General features: G+C 48.3%; 1 protein-coding gene across 4 annotated transcripts in view; it reads right to left on the reverse strand.

Annotated features, from left to right (window-relative positions):
* Positions 1-18,121, reverse strand: part of DPF3 (D4, zinc and double PHD fingers, family 3) — a 279,416-nt gene that overhangs the window by 71,155 nt on the left and 190,140 nt on the right. For all 4 annotated transcript variants that reach the window (XR_001362031.1, XM_005865797.2, XM_014539307.1 and 1 more), the window contains exon 7: positions 6,670-6,807. Coding sequence is in view for 3 of the 4 variants with exons in the window: in XM_005865797.2 (XP_005865859.1) it covers positions 6,670-6,807 (138 nt within the window). In the remaining variant the exon portion in view is untranslated. The remainder of the gene's footprint in view (positions 1-6,669; positions 6,808-18,121) is intronic.

The raw sequence follows: 18,121 nt of genomic DNA on the forward strand, positions 1-18,121 counted from the left end.
CACACTTGGCTAGATTCTGCCCCACAGCTTCCTCTCTCTGGGTTTCCAGCATCCATCTTATTTCCCAATTAAACCAGAAGGTCTCCTAAGGCTGAGCCACATGTGATGCCTTTTCAGAGGCCCAATTTCACTAAGCCCCACAAGTGGGCACATGCACTGTAAGTTCTCAATAAATGCACATGTGCAGCCTGTGTAGAAGGATTGGTGTCCCATATCTAAAATTTAGCAAAGGATATGCCAGGGCCAGGTCAGGTTCTGATATTTACGCCTGATGCCAATGAGACCCCCACAGGCAGTTAGCACCACAGTATCGCACAGTCGCAGATGGGCCCTGACTCAGATCAGCCATCTGTGGTCACAGACATGCTCTGTTGGTCCAAATGGCACAGAGATGGGATATCAGCATTCACAGCGTGCAGGCCTGGTGCCAAACGCCCACACCACCCCACTGAAGACTCGCAGCAACCCCATGAGGTCCAGTGATTATGCTTGCGGCTTTATGGATGAGGCAACAGAAACGCAGAGACGTGTAAGTAACTGACCAGAGTAGCAGTTACGAGACCCACCCTGGCCTGGCCAATTCCAATGCCATTCTCTCGGCCACTGGGTGTGGATAATCCACAGGACTAGGAAATGAACTCCAAGTCTACTCTCAAGGCCAAAGCAACCCCTGGGTTCTTCTTCGCTTTGCAATCTGTAAGCTACTTGCTTAAATAAGGATGAAATAATGCACCTAAAAAACACATGTTGTTAGTTTCCAAACTTGCACTTCAGGAAGAAGCAGCTCACTTTCCCAGACAGAGTCCCATGTCTGAATTTCCCTTCTGCCCCCTGTAACAAAGCCTGACTTCCCTGCACGGAGGTTGGGTAAGTAGTGGGCTGTGTCAGTTTATTTATGGCTTTTCTGGCATCTTTCAGATGGATGAATCTGAGAGATAGCATCTTCTATGGACATTGAAGGCCTTTCTGCCAAATTTCTAAGCTTGTGTCAGTCTTTCTTGTTGCCCCAGGGCCATGCAGTAGAGGACAGAGAAGTCAGAAGACAACATCTGTTATATCTCTCCTATCACTGTGGCAATGACATCATATGCTTCTTTTAGATAATTTTCCCATTATCAGACTAATTTTCAGATTATCTAATCAGCCATTACCCTTCATCAACTCGACTCTCCTCCTTCAGTTCTACAAAGTACAGCTTGCTTCAAAGGTACCTGATAATGGGGCCTTTCCTTCTCCTGACGGATAGATAGGGAAAGCCTATGTGCCCGGCAAGACTATGTGTAGGGAAGACTAAGACCTCCCGAGACCTAGGACAACCTGACTTCCACTCCATGGACTTGAAAATAGGCTTGAAATAAATTTTACAGACCCATATTTTAAAAAACTTGTTCCTCTTAGGAGTTCCAAGTATGTTATAGAGAGCATTTTATACTAATTTACACTATGAAATAAAAGAGATATACCATTTAACAATTAATACTACGCCAGACAGATTTCCTTATAAATTATTGGTTCTTGTCCTCTAGTAATTGCTACTGTCGCTCTCCATTTCCTACAAGATGACGACCACACACAGAAGACACTTCCAGCTGTGGCCTCTGCCAACATGTCTACCATCCTTTCAATGCCGTCAGATCCAACTATTCCCAATGGTCTGATATGCCATGCTACTTCATACCTCCCTGCCTTTGTACATGCAGTTACCTCCATCTCCTGAATACTTCCTCCTCATTCCTCAAGGGCTACTGTGAATGTCACCTCCTTAGTGAAGCCTCTGCAAATCCCCTAATGCAGTGGTGCTCAACCTTTAGTGGTACCAGAATGCCCTGAAGGGCTTCTTGAAACACGGGTTGCTGGTCCCCACCCTCAGAGTCTCTGTTTCAGGAGGTCTGCTGGAGCCAAGAATCTGCATTTCCAACAAGTCCCAGGTGCTGCTGCTGCCCTGAGAGCACACCAGCCCAATGGAGTGGACGTGTACTGTGTGTGCCTCAGAGTCTTTGCTCCCTCACCCACCCTGCACGTGTCCTAGTACACATGCCCACGCAAGACTGGGAGCTGCTCAAGGACAGGGAACAAGGCAGCACTCGGTGCATGGCTACTAAACCAATGGATGGATGGATGGGTAGATGGATGGATGGACGGACGCACAGATGAATGGATTAGACTGAATTTATTCACATAGCTTTTCCATTCAGGTTTAGGACCTCATAAATGCTCACACCCACGCCAAGATACCTTAAAAACATCGTCTGTAACAGATTCCCATTGCACAGAGAAGGTAAAAAGAAATTCAGGGAGAGTTTTGACCTTGTAAGCCTGTGCCAAAGGAGTTTGGAGTTCTAATCTAGTGCTCTTTCTGCTACCTTGGCCCCTCCGGGGCTGTCTACCAAAATGGCATTAAAAGAGTCACAACAGAATGCTTCTGAGAGACACCTCTCAGAATCCTACCCGCCCAAGCACTCCCTCCCTTACACACACACACACACACACACACACACACACACACACACAGTGATTTCATTTATAGAAAGATGAAGGTAGTAAGAGAAATGGAGGAAGAAAGAAGAATCCAGCCTCCCACAGGGAGAGAAGGGCAGCAGCGCAGGCGAGGAAGACCCCATCAGAAAAGCACTCGCTCCCCAGGGGAGCGTTGGAGCTCCTAGCAGCCCTGGGGTGGCCGTAGCTGAGGGAGACAGGCCAGGGCACAAAGGAAAGGGGACAAGCCTACAGGAGGACGAGAAACGTGTGCTCAGGAGAAAATGAGAGACTAGGAGAGGAACAAAGGACAGAGAGCATCAGCTGGGAGGGGGCAGGAGGACGGGAGGAATGGCAGTCAATGCTGAGCTGGCAGCACAGGGCAGCGTGGCTGGGGGAAGGTCAATGCCAGCTCCACTCTGCCCTTTCAGCAGCAGCAGGCGCAGGGATGAGCAATGGGCTCTGCTGGAGACACAGTTGGGGGAGATGCAGCAAGGGACAGCAGGAGGACCAAAGTCAAAAGGCCTCTCTGCTGCAGGTGGTGCAAACGCCGCTGCCCAGGGCCCTGGAAATGCCTGCGTCTGTAGGGCTGTTTTTCCGAGAGGCCTGTGCTCACCAGCAGCTCGGGTCAGGCTACAGCTAAAGAGGGAAAAGTCAGCATTCCCACCACACTGGCGTCCAGCGGCCAGGCCGGTTCCTGAGGGACTGCAGATTAGCCTCGAGGATTAAGCTCCCCTGCCTCCCTCCCCCACTCCACAGCCCTGCCAAGGGAGGATCACAGAGCTGAGACCTTAGGATGCTGCAGAGCTGTCACATTCGATTCGCCACACGGCCCCAATGGCATTTAGGGGCAGGACGGATGGGAGCCCACCCCCACCACAAGCAGTGGGAGCAGCTAATGACTGGGTATTAAGGATGCCGGCAATTAGTGCTCCCGAGAAAATGGTTGGGGGCTGCTCACCAGGGGAATGCGGAGGAACCCGAGCACACATTCAGAGCAGCACGCTGACGGGTGGCCTGTGTGGTGCAGAGAATCTGGGGAAAATTGCTGTCTCTCAGATTCATCCAGGGAAATGGGGGAAGAGGAAAAGGACGGCTACTACAGACATTGAAGGCCTTTCTGCCCCACCCTCCCCAGTAGCCAAATTGAGGTTAATCACAAAGGGGGCACTGAGAGATGTCATGAAAAAGGTGTTTGTGAGGCTTCTGGAACCTTCCTTGTGAGAGGAGGCCCCAGAGGAGCCCAGGTAGAGTTATTCCTTTCTCTGCAGTTTCAGATCCTTGGGTAGTCAGATGATCCTTTTATATATATATTTATTGATTTCAGAGAGGAAGGGAGAGAAAGAGAGAGATAGAAACACCAATGATGAGGGAGAATCATTGATCAGCTGCCTCCTGCACGCCCCCTACTGGGGATTGAGCCTGCAACCCAGGCATGTGCCCTTGACCAGAATCGAACCTGCAACCCTTCAGTCTGCAAGCTGACGCTCTATCCACTGAGCCAAGCCGGCTAGGGCCAGATGGTCCTTTTGAAGAACCCAATTCCATCAGCAAGGAGGGAAGGAAGAGAAAGGTTCAGAGGGGCTGGAGCGAGTGTGCTCACTAACAAACCCACAGGGAGAGGAGAACAAGCATCAGGATGAGATCTGTTAGGAAGTGTCTCCGTCTGAAAGGAAGGAAGGAGGGAAGACACAGCTTCCTCGCCGAGCAAAGCTGTCTGGCCTCAAGGTGAGGACTTGAGGAAGCAGGAGACACTGACCCCGGAGAGTGTGTGAGGAAATCCTGGGGGACAGAGAAAACTATGCAAGGGCCCATCTCCGAAGTCAACAGCCTGCGGGAGGGGACCGCAGGAAGAGCTAAGGGCCTGCAGTGTACCTGAGGGGCCATCGGAGCCTTCCCCCACTGTGGCCATCACTGTGCACACACAAAAGAGACAGACAGAAGTATTCCAGACCCTTAGTGTGAGGAGAGCACCTACACACAGGAACAAATGCCTGGCCTTTGAGAGGAGATGTCAAGGAGATAAGCCAGTGCTGGAGGAGTGAGAAATAATGGCAACCTAATAAATACTTTAGAGAGAGCAACCGTGGCCAAGAAATGTTTTCCCGACAGCAACCCAATCAAAGTCACTCTCAGCCTCCTCCTGATAGAAGACCATAGCTACACCTTGGCCACTCAGATGAGAGAAGGGACAAGAGGAGAGACATGGAAATGCAAATATTTTCCTTTCTGAAAGGCAAGGCTGACTGGCCCAAGGAAACCTCACCCCAAAGGGAAGACAGACTTTGGCACTGCAGCTCCTCAGGCCCTCCTGCCTTGCTTTTCCAGCTCTGTCCATATGACAACACTAGGTAAGAAAACACAAAAGTCTGGAACCCTGAAAGTTAGTAAGAATGAAAGGTTTTAGGGGATGATCTCTGTCCCCCACAGTTCATATGTTGAAGCCAATACCTCAGGAAGTGATTATATTTGGAGGTAGGGCCAGTAAAGAGGTGATTCAAGAAGAAAAGCTCAGCCCTAAACGGTTTGGCTCAATGGATAGAGCGTCAACCTGCGGACTCAAGGGTCCCAGGTTCGATTCCAGTCAAGGGCATGTACCTTGGTTGCGGGCACATACCCAGTAGGGAGTGTGCAGGAGGCAGCTGATCGATGTTTCTCTCTCATCGATGTTTCTAACTCTCTATCCCTCTCCCTTCCTCTCTGTAAAAAAATCAATAAAATATATATTTTTTAAAAAGTTGCAAAGTTGCTGAGGCCTTAGCTAGTTTGGCTCAGTGGATAAAGCAAAAGAGGAGGAGGAGAAGGAGGAAGAGGAGAGGGAGGAGGAGGAGGAGGAGGAGGAGGAGGAGGAGAGCTCAAATGAAACTGTTAGGAGGGCCCTAATCCGATCTGACTGGTGTCTTTATAAGCACAGGAAATATGGACACACGGAGACAGCAGGTGCACATGCACAGAGAGACAGCCATGTGAGGAGGCAACAGGAAGGCAGCCATCCACAAGCCAAGGAGAGAGGCCCCAGGAAAACCCAACCCTGCCAGCACATTGATCTGGGACTTCAGCCTCCAGAACTGTAAGAAAATAAATCTGTGTCCTTTAAGCCACCCACTCTGTTGTACTTTGTTATGGCAGCCTGAGCGTAATGACACAGAAGGCAATGTGACAAGGGAAGGGTGGGGTGGTGGTTAGGTAAAAACCCACACGAATCGAAAGAAAGGTCTTGGCCAAGGATTGTGTTAATTATTTCAAATATTTGGTGAAGGCAGCCAATCAACATCAATTGACTGAAATGTAGAGGAATCACTCTCAAATCCTAAAGTCTGAATATTTTTAAAGGTCTGTCTGATCCCTTTAATTACACTGAATTATTCACTTTAAGACCGCCTGTCAGCCAATCTTATAAAAAAAAAAAAGAATAGAAAACACCTGGCATGTCCACAGTTATTGTTTACCTAATGATCTTAGAATGCCCACATCTTGAAGTAAGTCCTCAAGGTTCCATTATCTCATCCCATAAGGAATGCTGAAGAGGGAAGTCAAAAGGTGAATGCTAAGCCCTTTTTGACTTCCTAAATCATAACTGGGTGTTGAGGAAAGAAAGAATAAAAACGAAAAAACAAATCTTAGGAATCATTTGGGGTCTTTGAGCCCAACATCCCAAATATCAAGTGCACCCAGATCATGTTTGCTGATCATGGAGGCTCCAGGGCAGCATTTCTAAGGCAGGAGAGCCCTATGCCAAAATTGTAGACCCTATAACAGGCAAGGCAATAAATCAAGAATCTTCTTCATCTCTTGGTGGCCAAGGAGACATCTGGAGTATCTGTATGAACTGACATAGCCGAGGGATATGCTCGGGTCAGCAGCTGTGAAGGGATCATCTGGAGCTGAGGAAAAGAGGAGCAGCTCTGGCATCTGACAATGGCCAGGGAAGGACATTTCCCTTCTGCCTGAACACTCACCTTCCTTCCTTAGGCCGCAGAGCTTGCTGTGCCACCCCAGCCCAGTCACCCTCAGCCTCGGACTCAGCTGACCCCACAAGGGCAGCTGAAGCTGGGTTGAAAGAGCCAACCCACCACAGGAGATTGAGACCAACCAACGGTCATTACCAGAAGATATCACAGGTAATTAAAGGAATGCTCCACGGCCCTGCCCACCCACTTCATAACTGCCCCAACCCAAAAACTGGAAACTCACGTCTGTGGTTCTCATTTCTGTGGTTCGGTGGGGACCGGGTCTCCTGGTCTTGAGCTTCATCCCCCTCCTCGCTGGCCAGGTGAGTGTGAGCGTAGTGGTAGCTGAGTCCTGGTCGGTTCTTGTAGCGCTTGCCACAGACTAGAGAGGAAAGAGGAAAGAAAGGAAAAACACAAATGTCAGCAACCTCTATAGCCACTGCCATCATTCTCCCAGGTAGTGACTCCCATCCATCCATTCCTGAGCTGGGGTTCCTTTAGAAAGTTTTTGTCACCCCCAATTCCTTACTCCCTGGACAGGACCAAAACCACTATAACAACATGGGTCCATGTAAAGCAAAACCACGGAAGTAGAAGGTGAAAGTTGTGTGAGAGCTCCATCATTTCCTAGCTGTAAGGCCCTAGGCAAGTCACTTACCCTCTCTGTGCCTGCTTCTTCGGAGGAAAAATGGAATAATAGTACTTACCTCACAGGGTTGTTGGTGGTGAGATAATCTCTATGCAATTAGAACATGGTATTGTGATGACTATTTTAACTTTGAAGGTTGGACTGGGAGTTCAACACCAGTCCAACACCCCATGGCACAGATAGAGCAAGTGAGGCCCAGCAAGGCTAAGTGATTTGCCTGGGAACACAGCTAGTCGTGGCAGAGCCACTAGAAGCCAGGTCCCTTGGATTCCTGTGATTACTTCATCTACCTTCCTGTGGTTGACTATGCCTGAAGTAGAAAAGCTTGATCTGGATAACATTCTTGATGTATCACTCAGTGATTTCGAGTTCCACTCCCACCATGGAAACCATGAAGCCAAGGCATGTTTGGTAGATGTGGGGCAACCAAGAGCTTATGTCCTTGATGCCCTGGCAGCCTAATACCCCAAATCTCTAAAAACATGTCTTTGCAAGCACTACTTCTCAAATGGACATTCTGAGACAAGGGCAATAAGCAACATACATGTCCAAGAAGAAAGGGGGGCAGTTCTATTGGTTAAATGCTCAGTACCTGAGAAGTCTGGCTGAATAACTTAAGACCAGATCACCACCCCCAACCTCACCCAATGATATCTCAGTCCTTAGAGCAGTGGTTCTCAAGCTTCCTAAAGCCGTGACCCTTAATACAGTTCCTCATGTTGTGGTGACCCCCAACCATAAAATTATTTTCGTTGCTACTTCATAACTGTAATGTTGCTACTGTTATGAATCGTAATGTAAATATCTGATATGCAGGATGTATTTTCATTGTTACAAATTGAACATAATTAAAACATAGTGATGAATCACAAAAACAATATGTAATTATATATGTGTTTTCCGATGGTCTTAGGCGACCCCTGTGAAAGGGTCATTCGACCACCAAAGGGGTCGCGACCCACAGGTTGAGAACCGCTGCCTTAGAGGGATGACACTGCTGGTAGCAGAAGCCTCAAGGTTCTTCTAATAAAAATCCTATGCCAACCCTCGCATCAGGTCCCCACCTTTCCCCAGCAGAGCCAACCCCACCTGATCTGCGGAAAAATCTGAAGTTCTGAGCTTTAAGAAACCCTTCTCACATGACTCTGTTATAGTAGTGAGTGTGAATATTTCATAAGGTAAAAGAGTACAGACTTCATCGTTAGACCTGGGTTCAAATGCTAGTTCCAGGTGCCCAGTTGACCGGCTCTGTGACCTCCATCGTATAGAGAAGATCTGTTTCCAGCCATCTTACCCAATTCCTTTATTATTTCTCATAGGGTTTCTTTTCTTACTAAATTCCCTTTAGTTTTTTCAGGTATTATAACCATTAGCAAAAAAAAAAATAGATGTCATCTCTTCTTTCTCTTATGTGTACAAACTACTTATCTTCTTAGCTTAATTAGTTTGTAAGAATCACTAACCTGACACTTAAAAATAGCAAGATTTTCCTCTTTTAATGCCATTGGATTTAGTGTTTCACTTATTCGAATAAAATATGTGGCTAATTTTTAGTCTTTATCAAATTTAAGTAGTTTCTCTTATTCCTGCTTTAGAGCTTTATTACAGAATTCTATTGACTGCCCTTTCAGCACCTACTCATATATGACTCTGGTTTGTTGATAGTGAATTATGTTGATTTTCTAATGTTTCCTACTACTGAAGCATTCTTGGTTCAAGAATGCACTCTACTTGGTCAGAGTGTATCATCCATTTGACACACTGCAGCACTCTATTCACTAATATTGCATTTTGCACCTACGGTTATGTTGACTTGCAGAGTTTTGCTGAGAGAAATTAGACAAGACATATAATCTCTCTGTGCCTCCTTTCTGATCTGAAAATGATGACAGTATACTTACCATGAAGGATGGTTAAAGGAATTATAAGTCATATTTGTAAACTATCTCGCTTAGTACCCAGATCCCAATAGATGGCAGTGAGGGGTGAGAGGCGTCGGCTTGGTCTGCCATGCCCTTAGTACCAAACGCTCCTGAAAGGGGGACTTGGACCCTTGCCTCACACTACAGAATGTGGCAATTGGTTTGACTTTCTTAGTAAGGTGAGAGTCTGAGATTCAAGCTGGTGACCTAGTGACTATACATCTAAGTCTTACAATTGGCTACTTACATTATCTCCCTCTCCCTGCTGTAAATATTGCAGAAAAAAAAATTTAAATGGTACTACACATCTCAATTCCATTTGCCTCAGGAAGTGGTACCTAAAGAGGTCCCTGGGGCATACTCTGGGCTTGCTTGTGGCTTTTTCTAGTTAACCTTTTAAATGTCATGAGGTCAATGAACAGCAAATTACGGGATCATTAGATATAAATCCATTTCATCACCAAGTATACTGTTGGTAAGGAATAAATGTTGATTAAAATAAGAACGATAACATCAGTATTTACATGGGGAAACCTCGGCTGCCTGCAGATATCCCACTATAAACCCCTCAGCATTTAATTTCTGCCATTTTGTTATGTCAATTACCATTGTCTTCCTTAATCACAGAATTTCAGGATCTCAATACCATTTGGTCTAATTATCTATCAAATCGTTTTATTCCCATGAATACTCTAGAAGGCTGCCCTGGGCCAAGTCCAATGATGGAGATTCTCTACCCATCCAAGTAGGCATTTCTTCTTTGGACTCCTTGAATTAATTGTATCTGTACTAAAGGGCCTCTCTTTAAGGACAGTTTTACATCGATTTCATCTTGATATCAGTAACTCCACCTCATATGTAGCCATGCACGCATTAAACCTTCAAAACATATTCACTGAATAGTTGCTGAATGAACACAGAAACACTTTGTGGAAGAGCCTGGAGTGGGGAGGAGGTAAGTGTGTAGAATCTGGTGTAACTATCCATATTAATCTCATACCAATAGTCCTTGGAACCTGCAAAACCAAAATGAAGCAAAAAGATTCCCATATCTGCTTCCCCAACACCACAGAGAGTAACTACTTTTAGAGCAAAGCCTTTTGCTAGAAGAGAGATTCTCAGAGTGGTCCCCAGCCCAGCACCATCAGCATCACCTGGGAACTTGTAAGAAATACAAATTCTCGGGCTCCATCCCAGACTTACTGACAAAGTCTTGGGGTGGAGCCTGGTGATCTGTGTTTTAACAGGCCCTCCAGGTGATGCATGCTAACATTTGAAAAACACTCTGCTAGAAGGTTGGTATATTTAGGCTTGACTCTGCCTGCTCTACATGCACCTGCCCTTTTGAATGGATGGCAGTGGCAGGCGAGGACAGTGAGAGGCTGCCCTGAGACCTGTGGTCACTATTAGAAGAAAAGATCCAGGCAGCACAACAAGGTCCTGGAAGCCAGACCCCTTTCCCATGGTTCCTATATATAGGCTCTCCAGATGGAGTTTCATTTTCCCCTCACCTGCTTCTACCATCTCATTAAAAAAAAAAAAAGACACTATTAACCATCTAACATGGGGGGCCAGGCATGTGGCACCAGAAATAAATAGTTAAATGAGCCCCACTCCCCTCCTTCAAGGGGCTCAAAGTCTAGCAGAGGAAGCCTACAAGCCAAGGAAGAAGGAAGGTGGGATAAATGCACCAGAGGGAAACATGCACCCTGCAGAGGGGCCAGCACCTGGGCCTGAGGGGGTGGGGTGGCTTCCCGGAGGAGGTGGGGTGAGCTGCGGCTTGAGAGATGAGCAGGATATCACCAGGCAGACAAAGCACAGCACCTGTTTTCAACTTGATTACCTTTTCTAGTCAAATCTCTCAGATTGCTTTCATCCGTTCATAGTATATAATCAAATGCGGCAAAGTCTTTAGTAACCTGGGGGGCACTGTGATTCATGGGAACACCATCTTCATCACCCAATCCCGCCCTCGATGATCAGGAGGTTCCTGTTTCATCTGTGGATGTCTCTGCACTGTCTATCCTCCAATTTTCTGAAATGTTTTGATCAATTACAAGTCTTCTGAAAACTGCTCCTGCGACTGGTGACCAACAGATGTTACCCAGACATGCAAACAGCACAGACTTGGGCACCTGCTCGGCCATCTTCCCTCGCAAACACCGAGGACCTGCTGACCAAGTCAGAACTTTTCATCTGCACTGAGGGTCCCTATTTTAATTTTCTACATGTGAAACAATGAGGACTTCGGATGAGAAAGGGTTTAAAGAGAGAGAATCTGGTAGAAAGCAGTTTAAACAGCAAGGAGATGCCTAGAAAGACTAACACAGTCTTCCTGGCCATGTGCTATCCAGCCCCATCTGCCTCCCCAGCCCCATCAGCTTCCCCAGACCCATCAGCTTCCCCAGCCCCACCCGCCTCCTCAGCCCCATCCGCCTCCTCAGCCCCATCCGCCTCCCCAGCCCCATCCGCCTCCCCAGCCTCTTCCCATCTCCCTGCCTCATCTGAGGCCACATTTCACCTCCTTCTCAGCCCTCGCCTCCCACTCACTGGCCTTTCCATTTCTTGAATATTTGTCTTTCCACCAAAGAGCATTGGCACAAGCTTTTCCCTCTGCCTAAACTGTCTCCCACCCCAAGTTGCCTGGTTAATGCCTCCTTGTCCTTCCGATCTTGGTTCAAATGTCCTTCCCCTGGGAAGTCTTTCCAATCAAAATTAGGATCCCGGTTTGTTACCTTCCCAGAACCAATCATGTGCCAGTATGTGCCCCTCCCACCGGCAGGAAGCATGGCAGCTCGTGTGTTTGCACAGTGTCTGACAGTCCCAGGGACCAGCTCAGGGCCTGATTCATGGCCAGCACTCAGTATCAGCTAAAGGAAGAAAGAAAAACACCCATGGTTCTGACTTGGGCAACTTGGTAAGAGGATGCAGGAAGAGAATGAGTTCAGTCCGGGGCTGGCTTACATACCTGGAGCTTGGGAAAGATTTATGGATTTTGCAGTTAGCAGGGTGGTGAAATAGGTGATGGACATGGAGAGGAGAGATGATGGAGAAAGAGATGAAAGGTGTGGACACAGGATAGATCTCAGAAAACCGTGGTTTTTAAGAGTTGGGTAGAAAAAGAAAAACTGATGTCTAACAAGTTAAGAAAGACTCGCACAGCAGTGAGCAGCACAGAGGAGTAGGGCTTCCAGAGGACAGTAGCAATGCCACCATTCCTGGCTAACTATCGAGTGATGCCATGTGCCAGGCCTGCTCCAGTCCTTCACTCACAGCAACCTCCCCCCATCCTACAGACGAGCAGACTCGGGCACACAGGCAGAGCCAGAACAGTGTCAGATGCCTAAGGGTCAAGAAAAATGGGGATTGCGAAGAGACCACTGGGTTTAGCAATTAGGTGAACTTAACGTACAGGGAACCTGCAACCTTGAGGAAGAAGAGGCGAGAATAGGGAGCTCCTAGGAAGGAGGAAGCAGTGACGGGCCCAACAGACTGTCCCTTCCAGTATGGCTGTGGAAGAAAAGAGTGAGGCTGATGGCAGATGGGCCTGTGGGATCAGGGAGGCTGAGGGGGGCTTGTCCTTCACAGCAGCGATCGCCAACCTTTCGAACCTCACGGACCACCAGTGGTCTGCGGACCACCGGTTGGCGACCGCTGCTTTGCAGAGTAGCTCCTTGAGCAGGATCATGGGCTCAAGGGAGAGAGAAGGGGGAGGAGAGGGGATAAGAAAGTCAGGGTTAGAAAGGATTAGAGATAATGAAGCAAGATGCCTGACCCCAAAAGGAAGCTGCTGACCCAAGTCCCAGTCCTTGGAATGACTTCATCCTAGGGACAAGAGGTTTCTAAGATTTATTACGGTTGAACTGCATCCAGCTCAGACTGCAGCATTTAGATGAGAAGAAATGCCTTGGAAACCCTGATTGACTGGCTTGGAAGAGAAGGGAAATCAGCTTCTGTATTTCATCCCATCTCCCTACCACTCTGAACACTTATGGGCGTGTGACCTGCACATTCAGACAGGGTCCCGGGCTCAGAAGGGCCCCACGCTTGGTTTAATGCTTTCCTGTCACCATCTTGAAATTCTTATACTTCTAAACAAAGGGCCTCTCGTTTTCATCTTGCACTAGGCCCCGCAAATTAGGTAGCTGGTTCTGGAAAGCTGCCAGGGCCAGGGGTGGAGATCTGGGGCTGGTTATTCCAAATAGCCCACTTGGTATCGTAATTGCTGCCAAGATGAACCCTAGCAGGACCCAATCAGTCCTGGGTCAGGAGTAAAATTCCCCCCGGAGGTAACCTTGGAAATCTGGCCAGAGTGGTTAGCCACACAGCAGTGGTCCTGTCAGCACCAGGGGCTGCTCTGGCCCTGCTCTGGGGTCGGCCTCAGAGGGACAGGATCTACAGGGCGGGAGTAGGCAGGCTGGACCTGAACTGCCTGGATTCGGATCCCAGCTCTGCTGCTGACTGACTGTGCGATCTTGGGGGAGTTGCTAAACCTCTCTGTGCTTCAGCATCCTCTCTGGGCAGATCATGACAGCACACCTACCTCACAGTTGTGGGGGCTACGTGAGAGAATCCATGTAAACGGTGCCTGGCTCACAGTGCGTCTCAGCCATTGTCAGCTGTTGTTATCACCGCTGCCATCAAAGTGGATCAGCAAAGGAAATAAACCCAAAAGGGGAGGGGGGTTTCTAGTACTTTCTCCTCTGAAGTCTGGGGTGATGGAGTTGCAAGAAAAAGAGGATGGGGAGAGATACATTCTGAAAATAAAGTATTAGAACCATCTGCTCTCCTTTTATCATGTCAGCAATCTCACTCTGGAATTATCTGTCATGCAAAATCAGACTGCGCCCCAAGACTGCTGAAGCATTCAGACACGGCTGCGCCCCCACCCTCCCACCAGTCTCCTTCCCCAGGGCAAACTCGTTTGCGTCACGCACCTCTGAAGCCATCACCCCGGGGACCAGTCAACCTGCCTGCACACACCCAAGGCCCTTCTCTTCACCTTGGCGAGCATGCTCCTGGGCTGTGTGTTCCTGGCATGAAGCGCATGGAGAGGAAGGGCTGTGACAGCAAGGAAGGTCCAGCTTGCCTTCCTCTCTCTCCTTCCCCCGGAGCGGATCCATCTGTCAAGCTGCAGAAATAGTGCTTGCCCACCTCCCCATGCAGAGCTGGATTCTCCAGGCAGGACCTCCCGTCTGGAGTTATGAATACCTTCAGTGTTGCCCCAGAATATTTACAGCACGCCACCCACTCCAACCCGACCCCACTCGCTCCCTGTCTGGGAGAGGGGGAGAGGGGGAGGAGGGGAGGAGGGGGGAGGGAAGAGGAGGAGGGAGAACCAGGGGCAGTTTGTGTGAACAAAGCCTGCTGCAGCAGACAGCAGAATCCTTCCCGCCGAGGAGAAGCGGCCGCCTTCCCCACTGATAACTTAATGACTCTGGCACATTTTCATCAGCCCAACTTGGAGCACGCAGTGGGTATCTGAGCCAGTGGTTTCCGATAGACTGAAAGCAGCGACTGAAAGCAATTACGGGATGAGCGTCCGAGAGACAAAGCCTGGGCCTCGGGAGTCACAGGGCCGCATCTCATTTCCAGCTCTTCCCTGTGACACTTACATACAACCCCAAGGAGGTCACTTCCCTCTCTCTACAGCTGCTCTGTACAACCCACCCAGCAATGCCCGTTCGCTGCCGATGCCTCCAAAGCACCACACTTACAGTCCGGCGCACAGTCTCACACTGAATCCCACAACAGGTCACAAGGTGAGGATCAGCATCCCCTTTTACAGATGAGGACACTGAGGCTGAGGGAATGGAAGCAACTCGATAAATGGCAGAGCCAGGATTGGAACTCGGGTCTGTACGACTTTGAAGCACATGACTGAAGATCACTTAGTCATTCTCTATTTGCCAAGCTCTGTGCCTGGAGCTGATCTCTACACACAGCTCTTGCCCTCTGCTTCTGATGGAGTTTGGCCAGCAGGAAGCATCAGCAGGAGAGCGGCAGGCGAGATGAGGGAAGCTGGGGATCTGTGCCCTGCCCATCCCTGCCTGGCCAGCGTGCTGGTGCAAGGCCTACGGCCCCTCCACAGCTCTAGCTCCCGGGAGCCACTTGTCCTTACGTTCCTTGGGACTCAGGATGGGGAAGGAACACTCCTTCCCTTGTCAGTCCCTTTGTCTTGCCCATCCCTCCACAATCATTCCATCAAATGCTCTTCCTTTCAGCCTGAGGGGAACCCTATATCCTTCTGGGGCTGACACAGATAAAACGAGAGGCCATTTTGGCAGGATAATCACACCCTACCAGACTGGTTCATAGACATCTGGGGCTCCCCAAACCTGCCAGACAATCCTGTCTTCTCTCTGCTCAACCATTTAGGGCAGCGGTTCTCAACCTGTGGGTCGCGACCCTTTTGGGGGTCGAACGACCCTTTCACAGGGGTCGCCTAAGACCATCGGAAAACACATATATAATTACATATTGTTTTTGTGATTAATCACTATGCTTTAATTATGTTCAATTTGTAACAATGAAATTGGCGGTCACCACAACATGAGGAACTCTATTAAAGGGTCGCGCCATTAGGAAGGTTGAGAACCACTGATTTAGGGGATGGAGGATTGCCTACCACCAACCCCCAAGTGGGGAGGAGCCCCAAGTGATAAAGCCTTGGCATGGCTCAGCCGGGGACAAAACCCAGGGGATACTACAAAAGGCCACCCGCTGACTTGTGTGCTCAGGGTGGTGTTAATCCCTATGACTTGTTATTTTTTGTAAAGATTTTTTTGTTAACCATGTTTTTATTTATTTTAGAGAGAGAGGAAGGGAGAGGGAAGAGATAGAAACATCAATTGGCCTCCTGCACACCTGCCCACAAGCCGGGCATGTGCCCTGACCAGGAATCCAACTGGGGACTTCCTGGTGCATGGGTCGACGCACAACCACTGAGCCACACCAGCTGGGCAATGCCTATGACTTTTAAATGTCCCGGCTTTTCTCAAGAGCCAATGAGGGCTCCACCAGTTTAAGAGATTGGTCCCGTTCCTACCACAGGCAGGCACCAAGCAGCTCCTCCTGGGCAAGTCCAGGTGAGCTCCCCTCCCCCACCCTTTCGAGCCCAGAGGCGGCAGCGTGGGTGGCCCTCTGCAGACCTGGAGTCTGGCCCTGGCTCTGACACCAACACTTGTGGACAAATCCCATCCTTTCTTGGTTGCCACATCTGTAAAACATAGCAGCTGGATCAGAGGATCTCTGTCTTCCATTCTAGCATTTCACAACTTTATTTCTCTGGGTCCCCTGAGGCCTGTGTGCCTCCTAAAGCAATTACTCCCTCAACTGTGACAGAAAAACAGTGTAGGCTCCAGCCATAGCAGCCATTCGGGTGCTGCCTACACCGCTCGCCCCAGGTCCACAGCTGCCTTCCTGTGCTTATCTATTTCTTCTTCAGAGCCACCCGATCTTCTTTTAAACTGAATTCTTCTAGATAGAAATACATTGGCTAGAGCAGGGGCAGAGTGTAACACCCCAATTTTTCAAAGCCACATTCCCTGACCCTGACTCTGCAGGATCCGGAAGTCCTGTGTCTCCATTAAGGGAGGGCATTCTGCTTATTTTAGGAATTTACTGTATGTGAATGTGACCCTGGCTTTAAAAAACAACAACAACAACAACAAACAAACAAAAACTTGCAAGAACAGAAATAAGCAACAAACCTTTCATTTCAAAATATCTTATAACCTGATCCTGGATCCCAGGCAGAGAAATGTGGAAACTCCCAAAACCAAAGCATTAGATGTGTTAGTGGGACTCTCTCCTGCCCTGCTGGGAAGCAGTAACAGACTTCTGGTGAACCTGGGGCCAGCTTTCCTGGGTCAGCTAATAGGCTGTGTGACTTAATTTTTCCAATCTCAGTTTCCTTGTCTATAAAATGGGGATCATAATAGTTCATGCCTATCTAAATGTTGTAAGAACTGGGTGAGTCCATTCTCATAACGTGCTTACCAGAGTGCCTAGCACACAATACATATTCAATAAGGCTTTTTTGTTTATTTAATCATCACCCAAGGATATTTTTCCATTAGTTTCTAGAGAGAGTGGAAGGGAGGGAAAAGGAGGAGGGAGGGAGGGAGAGAGAGGGGAAGAGAGGGAGAGAGAGGGGAAGAGAGAGAGAGAGAGAGAGAGAGAGAGAAAGAGAGAGAGAGAGAGAGAGAGAGAGAGAGAGGGAGGGAGAGAGACATTGATGTGAGAGAGACACATCAATTGGCTGCCTCCCACATGAACCTGACCCCTGACCTGGGCCAGGGATCGAGCCTGTAACAGAAGCACTTGCCCTTGACCAGGAATCAAACCGGAGACTCTAACCACTTAGCAAAATAGGCTGAGGCCATTAAAGCTATTTTTTAAAAAAATATTTTTATTGACTTCAGAGAGGAAGGGAGGGGGAAAGAGCTAGAAACATCAATGATGAGAGAGAATCATTGATCAGCTGCCTCCTGCACAACCCGTACTGGGGATCAAGCCCACAACTGGGCTTGTGCCCTGACTGGGAATCGAACTGTGACCTCTTGGTTCATAAGTCAACGCTCAACCACCGAGCCACACCGGCCAGGCCCAGTAAAGCTATTTTTGATCATTTAAATTTATCAAATTGCTTCCCTGGTCCCAACAATTCCAGCAGCCAATGCACAGAACAGAACTAGGAGCCCAACTTAGGTACAAAATAAGTACCCTTTCTTAATTTAGTATAAAGAAAATAAATTCTTATTGAGCACGTGAACCAAGAAGTGGGCTATTTTTACACTCAATCCCATTAGCCCGCCTGAAAACCTTCTAAGGTCAATCTTATTTTCCGCACTTGACAGAAAAAGAAACCGAGGCTCAGAGAGGTTTTGGGATTTGCGCAAGGTCATGACTAGGAAGTGACATAGCAAAGATTCAAACCCTGGGCTTGTGACTGGAGAACCATCTTCTTCTGACCACCACCCCTTCCTTGTAGGGACAGTATCTTTGATTCCTACTCTAGTGAGTTCTACATGAGCATGCCTTTAATTAGCTCGAAGGGTAAAGTATAAATTCTCTTTTAATATTACAATAAAAACACTTTAAATAAATATAATTGTCAATAT

This window comes from Myotis brandtii, unplaced genomic scaffold (genome assembly GCF_000412655.1).
Source record: "Myotis brandtii unplaced genomic scaffold, ASM41265v1 scaffold213, whole genome shotgun sequence".
Classification (NCBI taxonomy): domain Eukaryota; kingdom Metazoa; phylum Chordata; class Mammalia; order Chiroptera; family Vespertilionidae; genus Myotis; species Myotis brandtii.